Raw genomic sequence first — 21507 nt, forward strand, 5'->3', positions numbered from 1 at the left:
CGTAAAACTAGTGCCTACGCCAAATCTTGGGATTAGTTGTCAAAGCGGACCCCAGGCCCCCATGAGCCGTGGCAAATGCCGGGAGGAAGATGACCAGTATTGCCACACGTGGATATAGAGTCTCTAAAAGCAAGTTCGATCTGGCCAGGCCCCGTAGCCGAATGGCATTTCTCCGACGCCAAACGAAAGCGATACGCCGCTGGCTCTGTCGCGCCAATACGCAAGCGCGATAGAGATAGATATCTACTAGCGCTTCGTTTCGTGAGCGTTTCGTGAGCGATTGTGCCATTCGGCTAGCCACCCTGACATGGAAAATGGTGAGGACTAAACAATACACTATCTGCGGGAAGTAGTCTAGCTCTGTAATCCACGGTAGGGTACAATGCCAGTTTTTAATTTACCAAGCTACTCGTAGGTACTTATTCCCTGACAGCCCTCGCCTAATACATCGCACTAGACAGTAGCTTGAGGCTAGTCGGAGCCATTTATAAGTTGTATATGCTTCCCTCTTTTAGAGTTCTGCTGTATTTTTATTTTTTTTACTATAGAGTAAATAAAAATTTGGCATCGATGTAAATAAGTCACGTCGGCAAAGTCGTGACATAAAGATTAGAAAACAAAGTTATATTGGTTGAGAGACTGGTCAGTTGTCGCACAAAACCGGGAGAAATGGAAAAAGAGGGGGGAGGCCTTTGCCCAGCAGTAGGACACATTAGGCTCATAATATAATATATATATATATATTGTTTGGTATCGCCTCGAATTTATACGAAACACGTGGAATTTATCTTTTAACCATGCGGGCAAGCACGCTCGCGTGATAAATACTATCACGTCCTATTTGCACTATCTGTAAGTACGATAGGAATGCACAAACGCAATTAGAATATGTCAAATATCTTATGTCTCTTACGGTAGATGTCGCTACGGGTCCCATTGACCTTAGTAGTGGAAAATTTCGCTGGCTTGGTTGAAGTCTTGGTGGCTCAGTTGGCAGAGCGCTGGAGTATCGATCCAGAGGCCGTGAGTTCAAGTCTCACCCAAGGCAGACATTTTCCACTTTTAAAATTTATTCTAAGCCTAGTGGCATCGATTGCAGACGTTTCTGCTAATCAGAAGTTAAAAATGTCAAATATCGTTTGACATATTCTAATTTAATGTCACGAAAATGCGTGTAGTTACTTTATTATTCTAGTTACTGTTTGTGACCGCTTTTCACTTGCTCCATAAAATAAATGTATTTTTTGAGCTATACAGTATATTATAACCTAACCACAAAATTCAAATTTTGAAAAAACCCCGACACAGTGGAACGATTTTCATGAAACATGGCTAAGAACACTCCCGACTAACTCAGCTTCCAAATAAAAAAAACTAAATCGGTTCATCCGTTCGGGAGCTACGATGCCACAGACAGACTCACACAGACAGACAGACAAACAGATAGACAGACAGACACGTCAAACTTATAACACCCCGTCGTTTTTGCGTCGGGAGTTAAAAACTCATGGTAGCCATATAGCTCAGCTGTTTTTAAATGTCACTAAGCGAAAACTCGTTGCAACTCGCCCCGTCATTCCGGGCGCATTTTAGTTAATTAAACAAGCGCAGCTGCGCTATCTAGGATGCGTATTCACATCGCTGAGTGAGTGTGAGTGACTTTACACTAAACTACAGCCCAGCGTGCGCAGCCGAATTCACAAACGCTCACGAAACGAAACGCTCATAGATAACTATCTCTATCGCTCTTGCGTATTGGCGCGACAAAGCCCGACTACCTTTCGCGGCGTCTCGTTTTCGTTTCGCGTCGTAGAAATGCAATCTATCTCTATAGCTCTTGCGTATTGGCGTGACAGAGCCAGACTGCATTTCTGCGGCACTTGGCGTCGCAGAAATGGCATTCGGCTACGGAGCCAGGAATTATAGACGTAGCGACCAAAGAGCACGTAGGCGCTATTTTAACCAAAAAACTTTTTGAAGGAACATGAAAACTGGTTGTTTTTTTCTCTCAGTGATACTTTCGAATAAGTAGTATGATATCATACATCAGCAGTTCTCGAAAAGTTTGTACAAAAATTAAGGGAAAAGTTAAATTTGTTTTTATTAATTCCTATTTTGTTACCAAGATTTTGTTGATGAATTGAGATTTTATTAAGTTTTATTTCGTCATTAAGGTTCTCTAGTATCTATATTTTCTTAATTATAACAATTATCCTGTATATATCTTACGAAAGTCGAATTATATTACTAAATGTTGGTAACAAAATAGGATCAATTAAAATTTGCTGACGTGGCATTGTACAAAGTTGACGGGAATTGCTGACATTTTTCGTTAAAGTTTTACCTACATCAAAAATAAAACCGGCCAAGAGCGTGTCGGGCCACGCTCAGTGTAGGGTTCCGTAGTTTTCCGAATTTTTCTCAAAAACTACTGAACCTATCATGTTCAAAACAATTTTCCTAATAAAGTTCTACTTTTGTGATTTTTTTCATATTTTTTAAACATATTATGGTTCAAAAGTTAGAGGAGCGAGCCTTTAGGAGCGATTATTTCCGAAAATATTAATATTATCAAAAAACGATTTTAGTAAACCCTTATTTATTTTTAAATACCTATCCAACAATATATCACACGTTAGGGTTGGAGTGAAAAAAAATACCAGTCCCCACTTTACATGTAGGGGGGGGGGGTACCTTAACAAAACATTTTTTCCACTTTTTATTTTACCACTTTGTCGGCGTAATTGATATACATATTGGTACCAAATTTTAGCTTTCTAGTGCTAAGTTAAGTTGCTGTGTGTGTGTTGTGGTTATGTGTAACTGTAAGTTGGTGTGTATAATTCTTAGTCTCTTGTTTCCAGTCCTGTATTGAGGTGTCCAGTAATGAGTATTATAGTATCACAAACACTGCAATAAATGTAGCCTCGAAACTCACTCTGGCTCGCTAGAGTGATTGGAATAACACTTCAGTTTCATTTTATTTCCCGAACCGCATCTGCGGGAGTTTCGCTGATTGCATTACTTAGCGCCTGAGATGAGCTCTCTAGCGGTTTCAGCCTTGAACTTTAAGTACTACTAGGCATTTCATCGAAGTCTGATATAGTACATTACGATACAAGTGCGAAAGAAAGGAAGTTCGAAACGAGTGGCGATAAATTAAACGACCGAAGGGAGTGTTTTAAATCGACACGAGTTACGAATTAACTAAACAGGAATGCCTATCTTGTACTTATATTTTAACTCCCGACGCAAAAACGAAGGGGTGTTATAAGTTTGACGTGTCTGTCTGTGTGTTTGTCTGTCTGTTTGTCTGTCTGTCTGTGTATGTGTCTGTCTGTGGCCTCGTAGCTCCCGAACGGTTGAACCGATTTCGATCTAGTTTTTTTGTTTGAAAGCTGAGTTAGTCGGGAGTGTTCTTAGCCATGTTTTATGAAAATCGGTCCACTATGTCGCGGTCGGGGGTTTTTTCAAAATTTTAATTTTGTGGTTAGGTTATCAGACAAGAATACCTATCCTGTATTCTTCATTAAAAAAATGGTGACGATAATTGAGCTCTTTTTCTAACCTACAAAAAAGGCTAGTTTCCTATACTTAAAATAAAATATTTTATGCAGTGCACGAAATAAAGCATCACATAATAGAAGAAAAATATGGACAGTAGTTATGTTTAAACATAATTTATATTTAATAAGTCAAAGAGAAACATATAAAGTAAATAAATTGACCGTGACATCACTCCTTAGTATTTCATATTAATTCCATATTTAGCAAATCGTTTTGACAGTTCTTAAAAAGAAACTGGTTTGACTAGTAGGAAACTAGCATATTCTTTGACATTGTCTATGGGAGAGTGCTTTTGTTTTCACGGTTTTTAACCCCGACGCAAAAACGAAGGGGTGTTATAAGTTTGACGTGTCTGTCTGTGTGTCTGTCCGTCTGTCTGTCTGTCTGTCTGTCTGTCTGTCTGTCTGTTTGTCTGTCTGTCTGTGTGTGTGTCTGTCTGTGGCATCGTAGCTCCCGAACGGATGAACCGATTTAGATTTAGTTTGTTTTTGTCTGAAAGCAGAGTTAGTCGGGAGTGTTCTTAGCCATGTTTCATGAAAATCGGTCCACTATGTCGCGGTCGGGGGTTTTTTCAAAATTTTAATTTTGTGGTTAGGTTATTAAGTCGGTGCCCCTAATAAGTTGTTTAGAATGGATTCGATTCGCCCCGATTATTAAGTATATCAGATGACTAAAAAAAGTACCCTGCATAGGTAATACTTATAAATACCCACCACCGTCACGCCGCGTTGGTGCCACCGTCGCGCTTTTATCACCGCACCTCCCGCCAAAGAAACAAAGTTCATCCTCACTTTCTCGACACGTGGCAAACCAAGAACAAACGGGCCTCCCGCTCGTTTTTGCCCAGAACGTGTAAGTTGTGGAATGAGCTACCTTCTGAGGTGTTTCCCTTGCGCTATGACATGGGGTTCTTCAAGAAGCAGGTATTTAGGGTTCTCAAAGGTCGGTAACGCATAAGTGGCTCCCCTGATGTTGCTTATGTCCATGGGCGGCGATGACTGCTTACCATCAGGCGGCTCGTCTGCTCGTTTGCTGCCTATTTTCATAAAAAAAAAAAAAAAAAAAATCTTATTTGGCTCGCTCGGATAATTAAAATAAAATCTATACGTGCTCTAATATTCCACATGCCTACCGTTATACTGTAACCTAGTTTCACGTTCTCAGGTCATCGAGTGCCACTTTGATTTAAATTATTTACATGACTCATTTGCATAACCGACTTGGGGATTTTTATGCTACTTTATTAAAAAATCTTTATTATGGAACTAGATTTTGCCCGCGGCTTCGCTCGCGTTAGAAAGAGACGAAAAGTGGCCTAAGTCACTCTCTATGCCTTCAACTATCTCCACTTAAAAAATCACGTCAATTCGTCGCTCCGTTTTGCCGTGAAGGACGGACAAACAAACAGACACACACACTTTCCCATTTATAATATTAGTATGGATTAGGTGGAAACTATACCTATTACATCGCTGTTATGTATAGGTATTGAAAGATAAATTCATTTTAATATTTATTGCACTTAAAAGTTTTACGTTTTCGATTGAATAAGTTTCGATAAGCGCTAAAGTTTGTATGAAATACCTTTTTATCCCCCGACGCAAAAACGACGGGGTGTTATAAGTTTGACGTGTCTGTCTGTGTGTGTGTCTGTCTGTGGCAACGTAGCTCCCGAATGGATGAACCGATTTAGATTTAGTTTTTTTTTGTCTGAAAGCTCAGTTAGTCGGGAGTGTTCTTAGCCATGTTTCATGAAAATCCGTCTACTATGTCGCGGTCGGGGGTTTTTTCAAAATTATAATTTTGAAAAAACAAAATTAATGAAACATGGCTAAGAACACTCCCGACTTACTCAGCTTTCAGACAAAAAAAACTAAATCGGAATCGGTTCATTCGTTCGGGAGCTACGATGCCACAGACAGACACACACACAGACAGACACGTCAAACTTATAACACCCCGTCGTTTTTGCGTCGGGGGTTAATAAAACTGTATTAAAAACAAGTTAAGTTTTTTAATGTAGGTATATCACTCAGCTTAAACCAACAAAAGTAAGAAACAAAACAGACAGACGTGGCGCCCTCGGTATCGATTTCTGTAAAAATAGCAGCCCACCTCGCCACGGCCTCTCTAGCCCACTTTCGTCTAGACTTGAGGAACCTAGACCCAGATCGTCAATTATGCCAGATCTAGATAAGATCCCAGGTCGTCAATTATTCTGATCCATACGCGATCATGACATTCATGAGTGATGATAGCACTAGAAATTGCAGGATGACACGCTAGAATAAAATGGGGCGGACCGATCTAATGATTTCTGTAGAAAGAACCATTCTACAGAAATCTATACTAACATTATCCATAATTCCATACTAATAAATTCCCGTTCCTCAAGAACATCGTAGAAGGAAAAATAGAAGGAAAGAAAGAAACAGGAAGACCTAGGAGAAACTATTTCAAACAAATAAAAGAGAAGTTTCAGGTATTGTTGTATCAGAAGGTGAAGGAGTTGGCAGAGGATCGGACGAGTTGGAGATTGCTCCACCGACAAAAGCACAGCTCTTAAGTTAGAAGAAAGAAAAATATAATGAATGAGGAAAAGTGTGTCTCTGTTTGTTTGTCCGTCTTTGACAGCAAAATGGAGCGATGAATTGTCCATAATTAACCAGAAAATGATGCTAGTTATTATCATTCGAATCACAAAAGATCACCATTTTCAAAGATTGACTTTCGCAGCAAATATAAAATACAATAACAGGAAAAAAGTTACACAAGCCACCCATATTAGTTTCCAAATCGAAATACAGCGTGTCCAATTTTCGCCAAAGTAATAAAATGTCCAGAATACTAGGGGTGTCCCGGATAAGCCTTGCTTACAGTTATCGAATCATCCTGTAGGTGTCCCGTTATATTGTGTTTCCTTTTATTCCCTTTTGCGTTTATTTTAAAAATTTGTTTGTGCTTTTCCGCAGTTTGTTTTTATCTTTTTTTGCAATGATTTGTTTAGTGATAAATTTGCGTTTGTGTGTCAATGATAAAGAAGAATATATTTCAATGTATTTTTATCGTTAAATACTCGTATGTTAAATTTAAGCAAAATTTCGTAAACTTTGTAACGTAGAATTATTTATTTCAATTCGTTGTTAAAGTAAATTTGAAATAACTAATGCTAAGTAAATACAGTCTGTTTAAACAAGAAATTCAATAAAACATAACGCGATAATCAGAGTTTTAAGTGATTGACTACACGGTGAGTGTAGTGTGTTTGGACAGACCAACGAGTGAGAACGCGACCAGTGGTAACGCTGAGAGTGAACGCAGCCGACGCGCGCGAATGAGGGTAGATCGCACGCTGTCTACGCAACTTTGACATCCACCCGCCGTCTTCAGTTTCCCGTGATCATGATGCATGCAAATGCGTCGAAATATCGGGACCTCAATAAAAATCAAGAAGGTAATCACGGTTTATATCCCGGTTAATATAAGTCTTAGGGCGATAATCGTTCCTGCCGTTTTTTTTATTTCATGCTTTTTTAGGTTCCGTAGTCAACTAGGAACCCTTATAGTTTCGCCATGTCTGTCTGTCCGTCCGTCCGTCCGTCCGCGGATAATCTCAGTAACCGTAAGCACTAGAAAGCTGAAATTTGGTACCAATATGTATATCTATCACGCCAACAAAGTGCAAAAATAAAAAATGGAAAAAAATGTTTTATTAGGGTACCCCCCTACATGTAAAGTGGGGGCTGATTTTTTTTTCATTCTAACCCCAACGTGTGATATATTGTTAGATAGGTATTTAAAAATGAATAAGGGTTTACTAAGATCGTTTTTTGATAATATTAATATTTTCGGAAATAATCGCTCCTAAAGGAAAAAAAGTGCGACCCCCCCCTCTAACTTTTGAACCATATGTTTAAAAAATATGAAAAAAATCACAAAAGTAGAACTATATAAAGACTTTCTAGGAAAATTGTTTTGAACTTGATAGGTTAAGTAGTTTTTGAGAAAAATACGGAAAACTACGGAACCCTACACTGAGCGTGGCCCGACACGCTCTTGGCCGGTTTTTTAATAGTACTTATACTATACTGTAGCTATAAGTAAGTTGAATGATACAGTGTCAGTCAATATTTTTCTCTACTTTGAATTTCTTTTCAGATTTTCACCTTTTAAAAGTACACTGTTGATGAAATAGTCTCGATAATTATACTGTGACACTTAAGAATCCTAATCGTATTTATATATATATACATATAATCATGCCTGTATGCCATAAAAGGGTAGGCAGAGCACACGAACTACTAAGTTTCAGTGCCACTAATGGCAAAAATGGGTTGAAAGAAATCCAAATTGTGACATTGCAGTGGCAGGTTGCCAGCCTCTCGCCTACGCCACAATCTAACCCATATCCCACAGTCGACTTCTACGACACCTACGGGAAGAAAGGGGGTCGTATTTAATGCTTTTAATTTACGTATTAGCACAAACGGCTCTAAGTAATTGGAAGTTTACTATGTTATAATTCAGTGTTGCCATCGACGAAACAATAAATACGAACTGGCAATTACAAGTTTATGGCAACACTCAATTTTAGTGGAAACTGAGCTCGGTTTTAATTGAAAATGCATAAAGTTAAAAGCTTAATTAATCGAATTGCGGTTATCAAATAAAATGTAAACGATTTAAGTATAAATGGTTAAAATATTAGACTTTACAGACATAGTTAATCCGATTGAGATGGGTATGTTAAGGTGGTTCGGGCATGTAGAGAGGATGGATGAGAGGAGATCAACGAAGAAAGTATATGAAAAAAGAGTGGAATGTTCAGTACCTAGGCGAACTTTTCTTGATCAAATCGGGGAAATATTGCAAAAAGGCCAGGTCAGAAGTACTCGAAACCGACGAGCGTGTATGAAAGTGTGACGTTATGAAAGTGTGTGAAGCGAAAGTGGTTTGTCAGGATCGTAGTAAATGGATATCCGTGATCTCTGCCTACCCCTCTGGGAAACAGGCGTGATTGTATGTATGTATGTATGTAGTTAATCCGACTGTGCTAAATATGCAACCGCGATCAACGCGTCTGATGACATATTTAAATTTGAGTCTTATAAAAACAAATGAATGGAAAATAAATGAATTCTTTAATAACAATCTTTGGGTGACACCTTAAACGGACCAACCTAGCACCAAAATAAGCTTATACTAGGCGACGTTATACACAATTATTTATAGATACATACTTAGTAGAACTTATATTTTAACAGACTTTGCTACTTAAAAGTAGAAATAATTGTTTTCACGGACGTGCATAAAACAATGTAGTAATAAACGTCATTAACTTCCTAAGAATTTCATAATAAGATAAAATTGTCACATTTATTTAATATATATATTTTTTATCGATCCATATGTTATGTTAACCACATTTTAGATTTAACACTAAGTCAGTAATCTATAATACCTACTATATCATTCGTAATACAATTTTATAATTAAATCCCATCAAAACATGTCAAACACGACTTTGCACTGACGAAAAATTTACATTATCCATCTTCAAATGTTGTACTTCTATTAACGTAAATATTAATACTCGTTTTCCAAAATAAATCTGGCTAGCGGAGTCCCGAAATGAAACATTTCAGCAGTAAATCAGCTCAAAGCGTGCAGCGAGCAGATTCTGAGTAAAAAGTGTCCGCAAAAACGTCTAATGTCCGGCTTAACGCACACATACGCCGCTAGTGATGTTGATGTTTGAACGAAATTTTTTGACGAACACAAATATACTTAGTGAGGGGACTTCTTAAGCTTTGGACGAAATCTATTTTAGACTGTAATAGGCTACTTGACCCTTTTTAAAAGTCTGTCTTATATTGATCAAGTGCTGTCTAATTAACCGAAATAAAATATTACCATATTTTATTATGAATTTTCTGCTTTTCGAAAAAAATATTTTAAAGTATACTTTTACGTAATCAGGCGAAAACAACATAGTCATGTTAATCTATAGATTATCTGTACATCAGGTTATTCTATTCGAAAACAACATTTTCTGACTTTCTGAGTATGAGGCATAAAGTTTATTATGTCAGTGATTATTTTACATGAAGTAAGTTCGAATTCGATGCCGTCACTACATCGCTGACAGCGTTTTTGGTGGCCAAAATAAATAAATAAATGCACACATATTTAAACAAAAATACGTAGTCATCATACAATTTTAATACCCAAAATGTATATATTGGTTTTTTATGTCAAATACTACAGAAGATAATCATTTATTATGCCAAATACGATATGAGTCTACTCGTAGTAGCCTATATTAGGAGTATGTTATTAGAATTCGGATGTTGAAGTGAAATTTTATATCATATTATAATAATTACTTACTCTTACGAGTACAGAAAATGGGTAAATTTTGTGACGCAAAACTAAAAATGTCGAAATCATGTAAAATACAATAACAATATTCTAAATATTTAAAAGGCAGTCATTTTCAGATGTTTCTCTTTAAGGCCGATAGTCCACTATCAAATATTTATCATAGAAATATGATCATAGGCAACATGCCGTCCTTTTTATTCACGTTGGAGAAAAAGGGAGGCATACAGACCTCTGATAATATTTCTATGATAAGCATATGATGGTGGACTATCGGCCTAAGACGACTATTTCAACAATCATTTATTTTAATAGCTATTTAATGAGAAACTGGAGTGTTTTTTTTTAATTTACAACAAAAAACGGCAGTCTTTTTCTCCACAATGAAACATAACTGGCTTTACATTATAATGACAATATCAAAGCTAGTTATACAGTATGATTGTTTTACTTTTTACTGCTATTTATACTTTTCATTTTAGTGTACCACGCTCGTGTTTAATTAATACCTGTCATCGAACGACAAAGGGTTAAACCGTGCAGGTCGAATGATGTCGTGGGCGGTGCAACGTCACTGCAATGCAAATGTGCATTTACATACAGGGAACAAAGGCGACATATTAAATACTGCGCGAGTATGTTAGTGTACTTTTATGGTAAGGCTAGCGCCATTTTTTAGTTAACTATAATAAAGAAAATATTTATTATTATATTTCCTTGGAATATCATAATCAGTTTTTTATGACTCTGTTCTCATCATGTTTCTACCCATTGTACAATGCGTCAGCGTGCATAGCCGAATGCATAATCGATCACGAAACGAAACGCTCGTAGATATCTCCATCACTGTTGCGTATTGGCGCGACAGAGCCTGACTACCTTTCGCGGCGTTTCGTTTTCGTTTCGCGTCGCAGAAATGCTACGGGGCCAGGACTGTTGGACTGTTCTAGTCCTAACAACGAAGAAAAGGAGTGGAATTCCTAGCTAGCGGCTATATTTCCGAGCTCATATAGCCCGGCACCCTTCAAATCAAGAGTGGAGTGATCTTCTGGGCGAGCTCACGCCTTTGCCTTTTGCTAGTCAGTGGCCAAGAGTAAGTCCATTTATAATAAAAAACAAAGTACCTTTTGCGAATGGGTGATGTGAAAAATATAATTAATATAATTACCTACCAACGACTATTACGGTAACATCCCAAAATCGCCACATCACTACACATTACTCACAACTTAATAACTCCCGCTAAAAGCAATTCGATGTCCCCTGTTTGACCACCACTCGACTCAAGTATCCCCCGTCCCTCTCTAAACACTGTAGACAGACAAGGACCGAGCGGTCGTTAAAACTTCTAAGACGAGACTTTTTTCGAGACGAGATAGTTTCGGATGGAAGTGATTTTTTGCTCTTAGCGGGATTTTATTTCGTCTTGAATTGTTTACTTTGATGTAATTTAAGTAAGCGGAGTATGATTTGTACATAATAGGCGAGACGACTAAAAAAACTAATTAGTCCGTCAGTTCGATTATCAAAGAATTTTAGACACGTATTTTTCTTTTTTCTCGTAAACGGAAAATGACGACGGTACAGTGCGTTGAAGTTTCACGTCACGTCACGCCTAGGTACAATTTTTTACTTAGAAGTGACGTCACAAACCCCCACTTCCGAACTTTGATGCTCTATATCTTTGTATTTTTTCATTAATAAGAAAAAGCGAAAAATATGTGTTCAGTATTTTTGGACGATCTAACTGACGGACTAAACAATTTTTTTTTATGTAGTCGTCATCCCTATTGTAGGTATGTTTTATATTAACACTTGGATTATAATTGAGGTACCTATGTATGTAAGTAACTACATAGTAAGAAAAAACTTAAAGGGAAGTTCAGTTTTAGCGGTAACTTCCATTTATGACTAGTCTTAGTTATTTATATGTTACTTATATTATGAAAGTTAATTTTCGCTCAGTTTTTGTATTCATATTTAGATCGTTATTTTTCAAAGTAAATTATGAAATATTAAGATATTTTTTTAATTATAAAATAAATGAGCATTGGTAAGGTAAATTATTTTTTAATAGAAAAAGTTACTTTTGACACCAAAATGTTAAGAAAACGTGTAAAAAACTAAAAACACATCCTTGATACTGTACTTGGTTTGTAATACATATTCACATTTATTTATTCCATAAAAGTCAAACATATCACCACTTGTTCAATTGCCTGCATGAAATACCTTATAATTTCAAAATTAAAACCTCTCAAACTTTGAACCTTTAAAAAACCGTATTTTACAACTTAAGAGCATGAGCGTGCATAAAAACGGCTCCGTGAAAAGTTCGCCAAGTTCGCAGTTTAACGATGGAACTTCGCCGGGTTCGATATCAGAGTTTTAATCTTTAATTTTACATTCAGAGCTTGGCTCTGAGCCAGAATAGACCTATAGACTTGCCGCCTGATATGAAGTACTATGTATTTGACGCTTGAGTACCAACGTTATAATATAATCGGGTACGCTACGTATGCGTGTCGTGTAGACGGTTAAACAAAACTAGGCACTAAAAATGGCGGGCAATTTGAAAAATGTAGGGCTCAGTGGACAATTGTCTTTTTCTACTCGTCGAATTTAATCTGTCAATTAGGACACCACAGACCAGACTATACATGCTGACTTTTCAGTTATGGATAGTCTTTGACGCGTCAACTATAATATTTCATTACACTTCACTTTAGTTAGCTGAAAAAATTTCAAAATAGTATTTTATACAATCGTGATATAATACAAAGCTTTTCAGTCGAGTACCATGTTTAGGCCACGAAGCTTGCTGAGTGGCATTGCAGTGACAGGTTGCCGGCCTCTCGCCTACGCCACAATTTAACCCATATCCCATAGTCGCCTTCTACGACACCCACGGGAAGAAGGGGGTGGTGAAATTCTTAACCCGTCACCACACAGGCACAGATTGTAATAATTAAATAAATAAGTAATTCCTTATGTCACACGATTATCAAAAAGTGAATAATGAATATCTTTATTATTTTATTTATTCAGTAATTTACATTATCAAGAGCGCTGGTGGCCTAGTGTGCGACTTCCAACCTGGAGGTCGCGGGTTCGATCCCCGGCTCGTACCAAGAAATGTCATTTGATATTTGTCAGTCGCTTTTCGGTGAAGGAAAACGTGAAGAAAGCGGACTAATCTCAATAAGGCCTAGTTACCCTTTAGGTTGAAAGGTCACACTGAGAGAAATTTGCATTGTGAATTTAACAAGTTCGATTTGTTGCGGTTTATCCGTTTGAATCAGCCAAACGTATGTTTAAAACAATATGTGTCAGGTTGTTTTTATAAAATCGACTTGTTGATTCAAATATATTGCCGATTCAAATGACAAGTAGCTTGTTGTTTGAACCAAAGAGCACGTAGGCGCTATTTTAACCAAAAACTTGTTAAACGAACATGAAAACTGGTTGTATTTTCTCTCAGTGCAGATGGCAGTCGCTTTCGTAAAACCAGTACCTATGCCAAATCTTGGGATATTAGTTGTCAAAGCGGACCCCAGGCTTCCATGAGCCGTGGTGAATGCCGGGATAACGCAAGGAGGATAACGATTAATCTACATTATCGTTTAAATCCACCTCGATTAACATTTTTCTTCTAGTAAGATTTAAATGATTTTTGCGCCTATATATTAATCACGTTTTTCTTCTAAGACTGCTTTATTTTATAATACCTATCATGATTACGATTTATATTTCAATTATTTAAGACAGATTAAGTTCTATTATCCAACTTAAGATTGTTTTTTAATTAAAGAACAGATGAAAACAAATTGAAAAGATTTTTTTAAGAAGAAATTATTATTCATCATGCTTTACTGTTTAATAAAAATAGTTTTTATTTTAATATCTGCACACTATAGTTCACAAACTTTAGAAATGTTTATTACAAACATTCCTTCAGTAAGTTATGATAGATGATATTTCGACGCATGTAATGGAAAAAGAGAATTTCATATCGACGGCGTCGGCATACCGTCTTGTCTATTTGAATAACGCAGAGCTATTTGATATTACTTGTCAAGATTTTTGTTTAAGTAAAGGACTATACTAGTAAAAAAATAAATATTTATAACTAAATATTATAGGACATTCTAACACAGATTGACTGAGTCCCACGGTGAGCTCCAAAAGGCTTGTTTTGCGGGTACTCAGACAACGATATATCGTCACTACTTTGAAAAAATCTCGTATCTCACGCTGCTTCACAAAGTTAAAACGCAGTAAGTCTATATGCATTCCATACATACTTCCTGCAATTTTTTTTTCATTGACAGACGAAGATACAAGTTTTTTTAAAAGTAGTGACGATATATAATATACAAATACTTATATACATAGAAAACATCCATGACTCAGGAACAAATATTTGTGCCCATCACACAAATAAATACCCTTACCGGAATTCGAATCCGGGACCGTGGCGTAGCAGACAGGGTCACTACGCGCTAGGCCAGACCGGTCGTCAAAAGCAGTATAGTAGCAGGATAACAGGCCAGACCGATCGTCAAGTAGGTATAATCGTCCGCCTTCATGCATGTATTGATACATAATTGCATATATCAATAGACTATGAACGCTGCTCGATCATTATTCGATATTTTAATAATGCACTATCAATAGTCATTAAATAATTTACAACTTCAAAGAAACTAAAGAATCTTTCTCACATTTTTCGTTTGTAAATTATTTGAATTTGTGATCCGAATTCTGCCACTGAACAGCGCCTCGTAGTACTGAAATAAATTGTCCGCAGAGAGTTACAATCGTTTTGTGTTTGTTCCGAGCAATTTGGAGAGTATTTCAGAGTTTCGGTAGGGTAGATTTTATGAAGAGTGGGCTGTGTTGAAACATTGTGTGCTAAATACTTATAAGTATTTAATAAGCACAAAGTTTTAATTTTGGAAAAAAACTAACACAGTGAACCGATTTCTATCAAACATGGCTAAGAACACTCCCGACTGATTCAGCTTTCAAAAAAAAAGTAAATCTAAATCGGTTCATCCGTTCGGGAGGTACGATGCCACAGACAGACACTATATATGAGACTCACTATAGTTTTTGATTCTCAAAAAGATGACGATTTTATTCATTTCATGTAAAAAAAGTATAATTATTTCTGTGTAAAAATAAAAACAAAATATTGCTACTGCTTTTCCTCTACTTTTTGCGTGGTTTATCATTTATTTTTCCTTCCTTTTTCCGCGAGGTTAATAAATTCCACTTGTATTTACCGCACCTCCCACTAAGCTTACAAGAAAACCAAATTAACACCATCTGCAGCCATAAACCTCCATAAATAAATATATTTATATTAAGACCTTTAGCTTCCAAAACAGTCTAACCAGCGCATTCGATCCGCATATCCAAAACGTCAGATTTCCCTAGTTTAAAAAAAAGACTTACGCTCGTTCGTGCTGGGGTGCCGGTAGCCTAGTTGGAACGCTGCCAACAGCCTTGACATCAGGCTGCTGGGTCCCCCGGGAATGGCCAAAAACGAATGGGAAGGTTGGCGCATTCCAAATTCTGCGTTGGACTTTTTTGGGATTCTAAGTTAGGCGTGCATATAGGTAGTTGAGATAAGAGACATGTGACAGTACAACATGACAAAGAAAATGGCTATGTTTTAGTAAAATATAAGAGTTTTCGTTTATTTTAAGGTACAGTTATTTTCCATTTTCCGTATGAGTGGAATTAGTAAATCAGTTCGATTTTACGAAAAATTATGGTACCTAAGTACCTACTTAGATTTTTCCGCAAAACTTCTAAATGTTTTTATTTATTTATGTGACATTGATAGTTTTTTTTTTATTCTTTATTCATCACTCGTCTTAAGTTAGGCTGTTTAGAGGTATAATATGAATATAAAAGTAAAATACAAAACCACTTACAAAACAATACAAAATATATAAACACATTATAAAACCGAACCTAAACGGTGCCGCCTGCAGCGGGGAAGACCCGTGGTTAGGGCTGCAGAGTAGAGGAACCGTCGCCGTCGGACTATCCGCGCTGTGTCCAAGATCACCGCCTTCTGCATCTGACCCTTCGATCCAGCCACCTAGCGAGAGTCTCTTAAGATGTTGGTCGAGACTCTTTGCTATGAGATCGTTAACGACTCATCGGAACAATCGATCGTCGTGAATCACAATATCCCACATGGCGGTTATACTATTGATAGTTTATTATTAGTGCGTCAAAAAATGCATTAACTTTATAAGTTATCGAAAAGTTTGTAAATATAATTATGGAGTATATGTATATGAATATTTGTGTGAACGGGACGTATATGTGATAAAAAAATATTCTGATCGAAACGTACGTCTGAATCAGCACGCAATCATCTTTTACTTTTAATGCAAGTTTATTACTTTGACTACTATCCCTCTCAGTATATTTTATAAAATAACTCAGTAATCTCCTTATTTAATCGATACTAATATTATGAATGGGAAAGTGTGATGCGTCTATGCTTTCGTTAGTCCGTCTTCTTTACGGCAAAACGGAGCGACTGAATTGACGTGATTTTTAAAGTGGAGACAGTTAAAAGGATGGAGAGTAACATAAGTTAACTTTTTGCGCTTCTTTTTCTCCCACTTCCTTAAAAACCCTCATTTTTAAGGAAGTGGGAAAGTCCTACCCCCTGGTGGAAGATTGTATGGATCATTTTTGATCTGATTTGAACGCAAGCCAAGCCGGTAATATAGGTATAACAAAAGCTGGTAATATATAAAACACAAGCTGTATTGATAATCGGCCATGTGTGTAAAGAACCTTATTAGTACATGCCATAATGTGTTGAATTTCTAAACAGGCTTTAGGTGCCCGTAAACGTTTATGGCGCTTTAGTGCTTATCCCAAAGCTGTATAATATAAGGGAGGAAATGAGATGTCATTGCCATGTCTGTTATACTAGTTTTTTTTTTTTTTTTCAAAAACTTATGACTATATTACCATTTTTTCTTTTCGCCAAACTGGAACCAGTTTGCACGTTCGCGGCTTCACTCAAAGTAGTCTATGTCACATGGAGAGTGACATAGGCCCCTCAATTATCCTGAATCTTAAAAAATCACGTCAATTCGTCGCTCCGTTTTGCCGTGAAAGACGGACAAACAAACAGACACACACACTTTCCCGTTTATTATATTAGTATGGATAGCCTTTGCCCGCGGCTCCATACCAATATTCTACCGCCCAATTCTAGGCAAGTGGGGTGTTAGAAAGAGACAAAAAGTATATAGCCTATGTCACTCTCCATCCCTTCAACTATCTTCTACTTAAATAATCACGTCAATCCTGTCGCTCCGTTTGGTCGTTAAAGAAGGACAAACAAACAGACACACACAGTTTTCCATTTATAATATGAGTATATGAACTACATGTTTTAAACGTGTGGTGAAATTTGGTGAATAACAAATAAATATTATAGGACATTCTTACATTAGATAGACTGAGCCCACGGTAAGCTCAAGAAGGCTCGTGTTGTGGGTGCAGCTCAGCAACGATATATATAATGTATAAGTACTTACATACATAGAAAACATCCGGTGACTCCAGGAACAAATATCTGTGCTCATCACATAAATAAATGCCCTTACCGGGATTCGAACCCCGGACCGCGGCGTAGCAGGCAGGAAGTAAATAGGTACTTTGATTATTTTATAACTTAAAGAGTTAGGTAGACTTCCTCGCACAGCGCATCTGTATTGTAATACAGCAAGGATATGTCGCCAGCATCCTTGGAACAATGCTTCATGGTCCTATTATAGGATTTGAAACTAGCTTCTCATCATCATCCTTGCGTAATCCCGGCATTTGCCACGGCTCATGGGAGCCTGGGGTCCAAGCTTTCACAACTAATTCCAAGATTTCGCGTAGGCACTCAGTTTTTACAAAAGCAACTGCCATCTGACCTTCCAATCCGGAGGTTAAACTAGACCTTATCATTAGTCCGGTTTCCTCACAATGTTTTCTCCTCTTCACCGAAATGGCAAATATCAAAATGATATTTCGCATTATAAATTCCGAAAACTCATTGGTGCGAGCTGGGATTTGAACCCGCATGATCTCCGGAACGGAAAGTCGCGCGGCACTTTACTCGCTAGGGCTACCAAAGGCGCTTCGTTTTAAATCAGCTTTTTAAGTGTTAAAACGTCACGAGAAGCATGGAAGAGATTTTATTTTGATTTTAAGTTTTTCCCCATCACGGAAACCTTTGTTTGTTTGGTTATAGAGGTATGGGATAACGTATTTATTTATACGATATAACGTCTATATTGCTAAAAGTTTGTAGGTTATGGTATAGGCTTAGCTTAGGGAAATCTACCGCCTCCAATTCTCCTTTAACTGCTCTGAGGTTAACTGGAAGAAACTCCCTTTAATGGGATTAAGTTCGTCTTTGTACAAATGATGTGTGTGTTCTTTTTCTTTCCTTGTTATTATGTGTTCTTATTTTTGTACAATAAAGTGTATTACTACTACTACTACCTTTGGGTATTCCAGACCTTTGGGAGACGTGCGCGGATAAAACATCAGCAGGGCAACATGGTCGCAAGCGATAAATGATAAACATCGGGCCGTCCCTATCGCACTTACAAAATAGTGCGATATTGATTGGCCTGCTGTTTTATAGATTTATCGCGCGACAGTAACTGCCTGCACAGGCCACTCTTCCTTGTAAGTGCGATAGGATGGCTAGATGTTCTATCATCGTCATCGCGCGACCTCATTTGCTGTTCTGCACGGGAGTATGGTACGCGCGATAGACGATAAAAGACAGGCCGTCCCCTGATCAAAACCATTATCAGTAAGTTCGTGGTAGCAGTGTTAGGACGGCCAGATATTTTATCATTTATCGCGCGACCATACTTGCCGGTTCTGGTAAGAATCATTTGTTGAGATGGTCCTAAGGCAAAACGGCATACCTATTAGCCTATGGATAAAAGAAACATCCAAAACCTATACGACTTTTATGTCGATAAAAACGTGCTTCTTCAGGGATATGGAAAAGCATAATTGGCTTAAAAAATGTATATCAGCCGCAAAAAAGTGCATGGAGAATTTATAAATGAACTCATTGATAAATTCGCCATCCACTTTTGCAGCTAATAGTATTTTACATTAGTTCTCAGATAACTAATTTAATTTTCATAACATACTTCGATGTTCATAGTTTACGCGTAAGTCCATTGACTTACACTTATTATAGTTACAGTAAATATTACAAACGTATAGCTCTCACTAACAAATTATTGTTATAACACATTACTTATTATAAGAAAATGGTTGAATTAAATTTTTTTATACTACGTCGGTGGCAAACAAGCATACGGTCCGCCTGATGGAAAGCGGTCACCGTACCATACGCTTACAACTCAAGGAGTGTCATATGCGCCTTGCCAACCCATTAGAAACTTGTACACTCTGTTTTTGCTAAGTATGCAGCAAAAAGGAGTTAGTTACACATACAGTTAACTTTGTGTCGTATTATAGTAGTTATAAAATCAATGAAAAAATCAATTCATTTGAATCAACTGTCGAATTAATAACTAAGTTAAACTTACACGAAAATTGTAAAATTAAATTAAATAGCTAAAGCAACCAAAGTGTTCTCAATAACTTAATAACTCAAAGCAAATGCACCCCTATACTAACTTCGGTAAATTCAATAAACTTAGTTCAACACGGTTAATTTAATTTCGTAGCTCGAGAAGCGTAGAACGGCCTACTGCCGTAGTACCGTAGCCAATGCGGCAGCTACGCTTTTTATGACATCGCTACGACTTATTTAACTTTTATTACACACCCATAACGAATTTCTTTATGAACCTTTGTTAGCAACTCAAAAAAGCTTTCAACCAAATTGGACTTACCGATGAAATTCATCTTGGCGTCTTTATCACTTTAGCAAAAATATATCTATCAACAACTCTCCATAACGTCCGTATATAAAAATATATTATTTGAGCAAATTAATTTTACAATAGAGAATGCATGATACGTATTAGTTACTAGGAGAGAAGGAGAAGAGAAGCGTGGATTGACTATGTCATGGCGATATGACCGACCGCGACTGAACGTCGCGCGCCAATGCCGCTGAGCGCACCCCGCACCGCTATTTATGCTTTCACAGCTCACTCCACACTAGCGCGCGTGTCGCCTACAAACACGCACACACACTGACTCCCTTAAGAGGGTGCACAAGTAAAATGGAAGCATTGTCAGTGGTAATGGCTAGTGGAAAAAGTTGATTCCCGTCAAATTGTGCTTTTAATAATGATCGTCGTAATTATCGTTATTGGGAGGGTTCCGTGAGATATTTGCGAGTTTCGCTGCCCCTTGGGTTTTGCGAGATCTTGGAGTGGAATAAAAATCAAAGGGAATTTGTGCATACTACAATTGTCTTTCAGAAATCTACTACAAAAATTACAGATTATATAAAGACCTCATATCTTTCAAAAAATATTAAAGTGACATTTCAAAATTTAAAATGAAACAATAAAATATTTTTGCTACATCATTTCAATAAATTTAAAATAGATTTAACAATCCCAATATGTGATTGAAGAATCAAATCGAATAGCCATTACAAAGAGCCCAGACAATAAAACGTATATAAGAAAAATTGTGGAAATATTTCACTCCCCCCTAACGCATGCGCCTGTGTGTGTGAGCAACCGTCTACTAGTGTTTAGTGGACTTTATTAGAGCTGTGTAAAGTCTATTTTGGTATGGTAGTGTGTGAACAAAGACTGTGGAAAGGGGGCGTGGTCTGCTGTTTTTGTGTGTGTGTGTGTGTGTGTGTGTGTTAAATCTTTTATAGGTCGATGCGCTAAGTAATTTACTATAATACCTTGCATTTGACATCGGCCGTTTTCTAGAGTTTAAGGCCTTTTGGCGAGTTGACGAATGTGTGTAAAGTTGTAAATCGTGGTGTAAAGTTGTGAATGTGTTTGGTTTATACTTTGTAAAGTGTGCAATAGTGTACGAAATATATATGCGAACAATTTTCTTGGATTTCTAGTGACATAATAAAAAAAAATGCTAAATAAATTTGGAAAAGTATAATAGGGTAAACTCGCTTAATCTGCGGATACAAGCTTTGAAGCATCGTTCCAAAAGACGATTTTCGGTTGTTTCACCGAATTAGTGTAAGCCACCGAATGAGGCAAGTTCACCCTATGAGTATTTGTTAAAATATAGTTGTGATTAAAACTTTATTTTTATATTCATAAACATTCACTAAAAGTTATCAAGCCGATAAAGCCCGTTTTGTCCCTTTCCGACGTATTGGTGTGTGATAGAAAAAGGGACAAACGAACTTTATCGGCTTGATAACTTTAGTGAACGTTTATGAATAAGGGGGATAGGTGTCAAATTAGCATACGGCTTGATTGAAAGTTGAAACTCAAAGATACGTAATGTTTCGCCTTCTACGGAGCATTTTCGGATACGTAGCGGAAAATGCATGTTATCTGCTACCCAGCGCTACAACTGTAGCAGCGG

At 37.2% G+C, this 21507-nt stretch overlaps 1 protein-coding gene and 1 non-coding gene across 4 annotated transcripts in view; one reads left to right on the forward strand and one right to left on the reverse strand.

Moving 5' to 3' along the window:
- Nucleotides 1-21507, reverse strand: part of LOC125238264 (complexin) — a 618857-nt gene that overhangs the window by 85385 nt on the left and 511965 nt on the right. The window contains exon 1 of one of the 3 annotated variants that reach the window (XM_048145544.1): nt 19875-19960. The exons of the other annotated variants lie outside the window; for them this stretch is intronic. Coding sequence (XP_048001501.1) covers nt 19875-19887 — 13 coding nt within the window. The 5' untranslated portion in view covers nt 19888-19960. Of the gene's footprint in view, nt 1-19874; nt 19961-21507 lie in introns of those variants that run through there. 3 annotated transcript variants of the gene reach the window in all.
- On the forward strand, nt 976-1048 carry Trnad-auc. The gene has a single exon. It is a non-coding gene; the product is annotated as a tRNA-Asp (tRNA).

Source organism: Leguminivora glycinivorella, chromosome 23, assembly GCF_023078275.1.
Source record: "Leguminivora glycinivorella isolate SPB_JAAS2020 chromosome 23, LegGlyc_1.1, whole genome shotgun sequence".
Classification (NCBI taxonomy): Eukaryota; Metazoa; Arthropoda; class Insecta; order Lepidoptera; family Tortricidae; genus Leguminivora; species Leguminivora glycinivorella.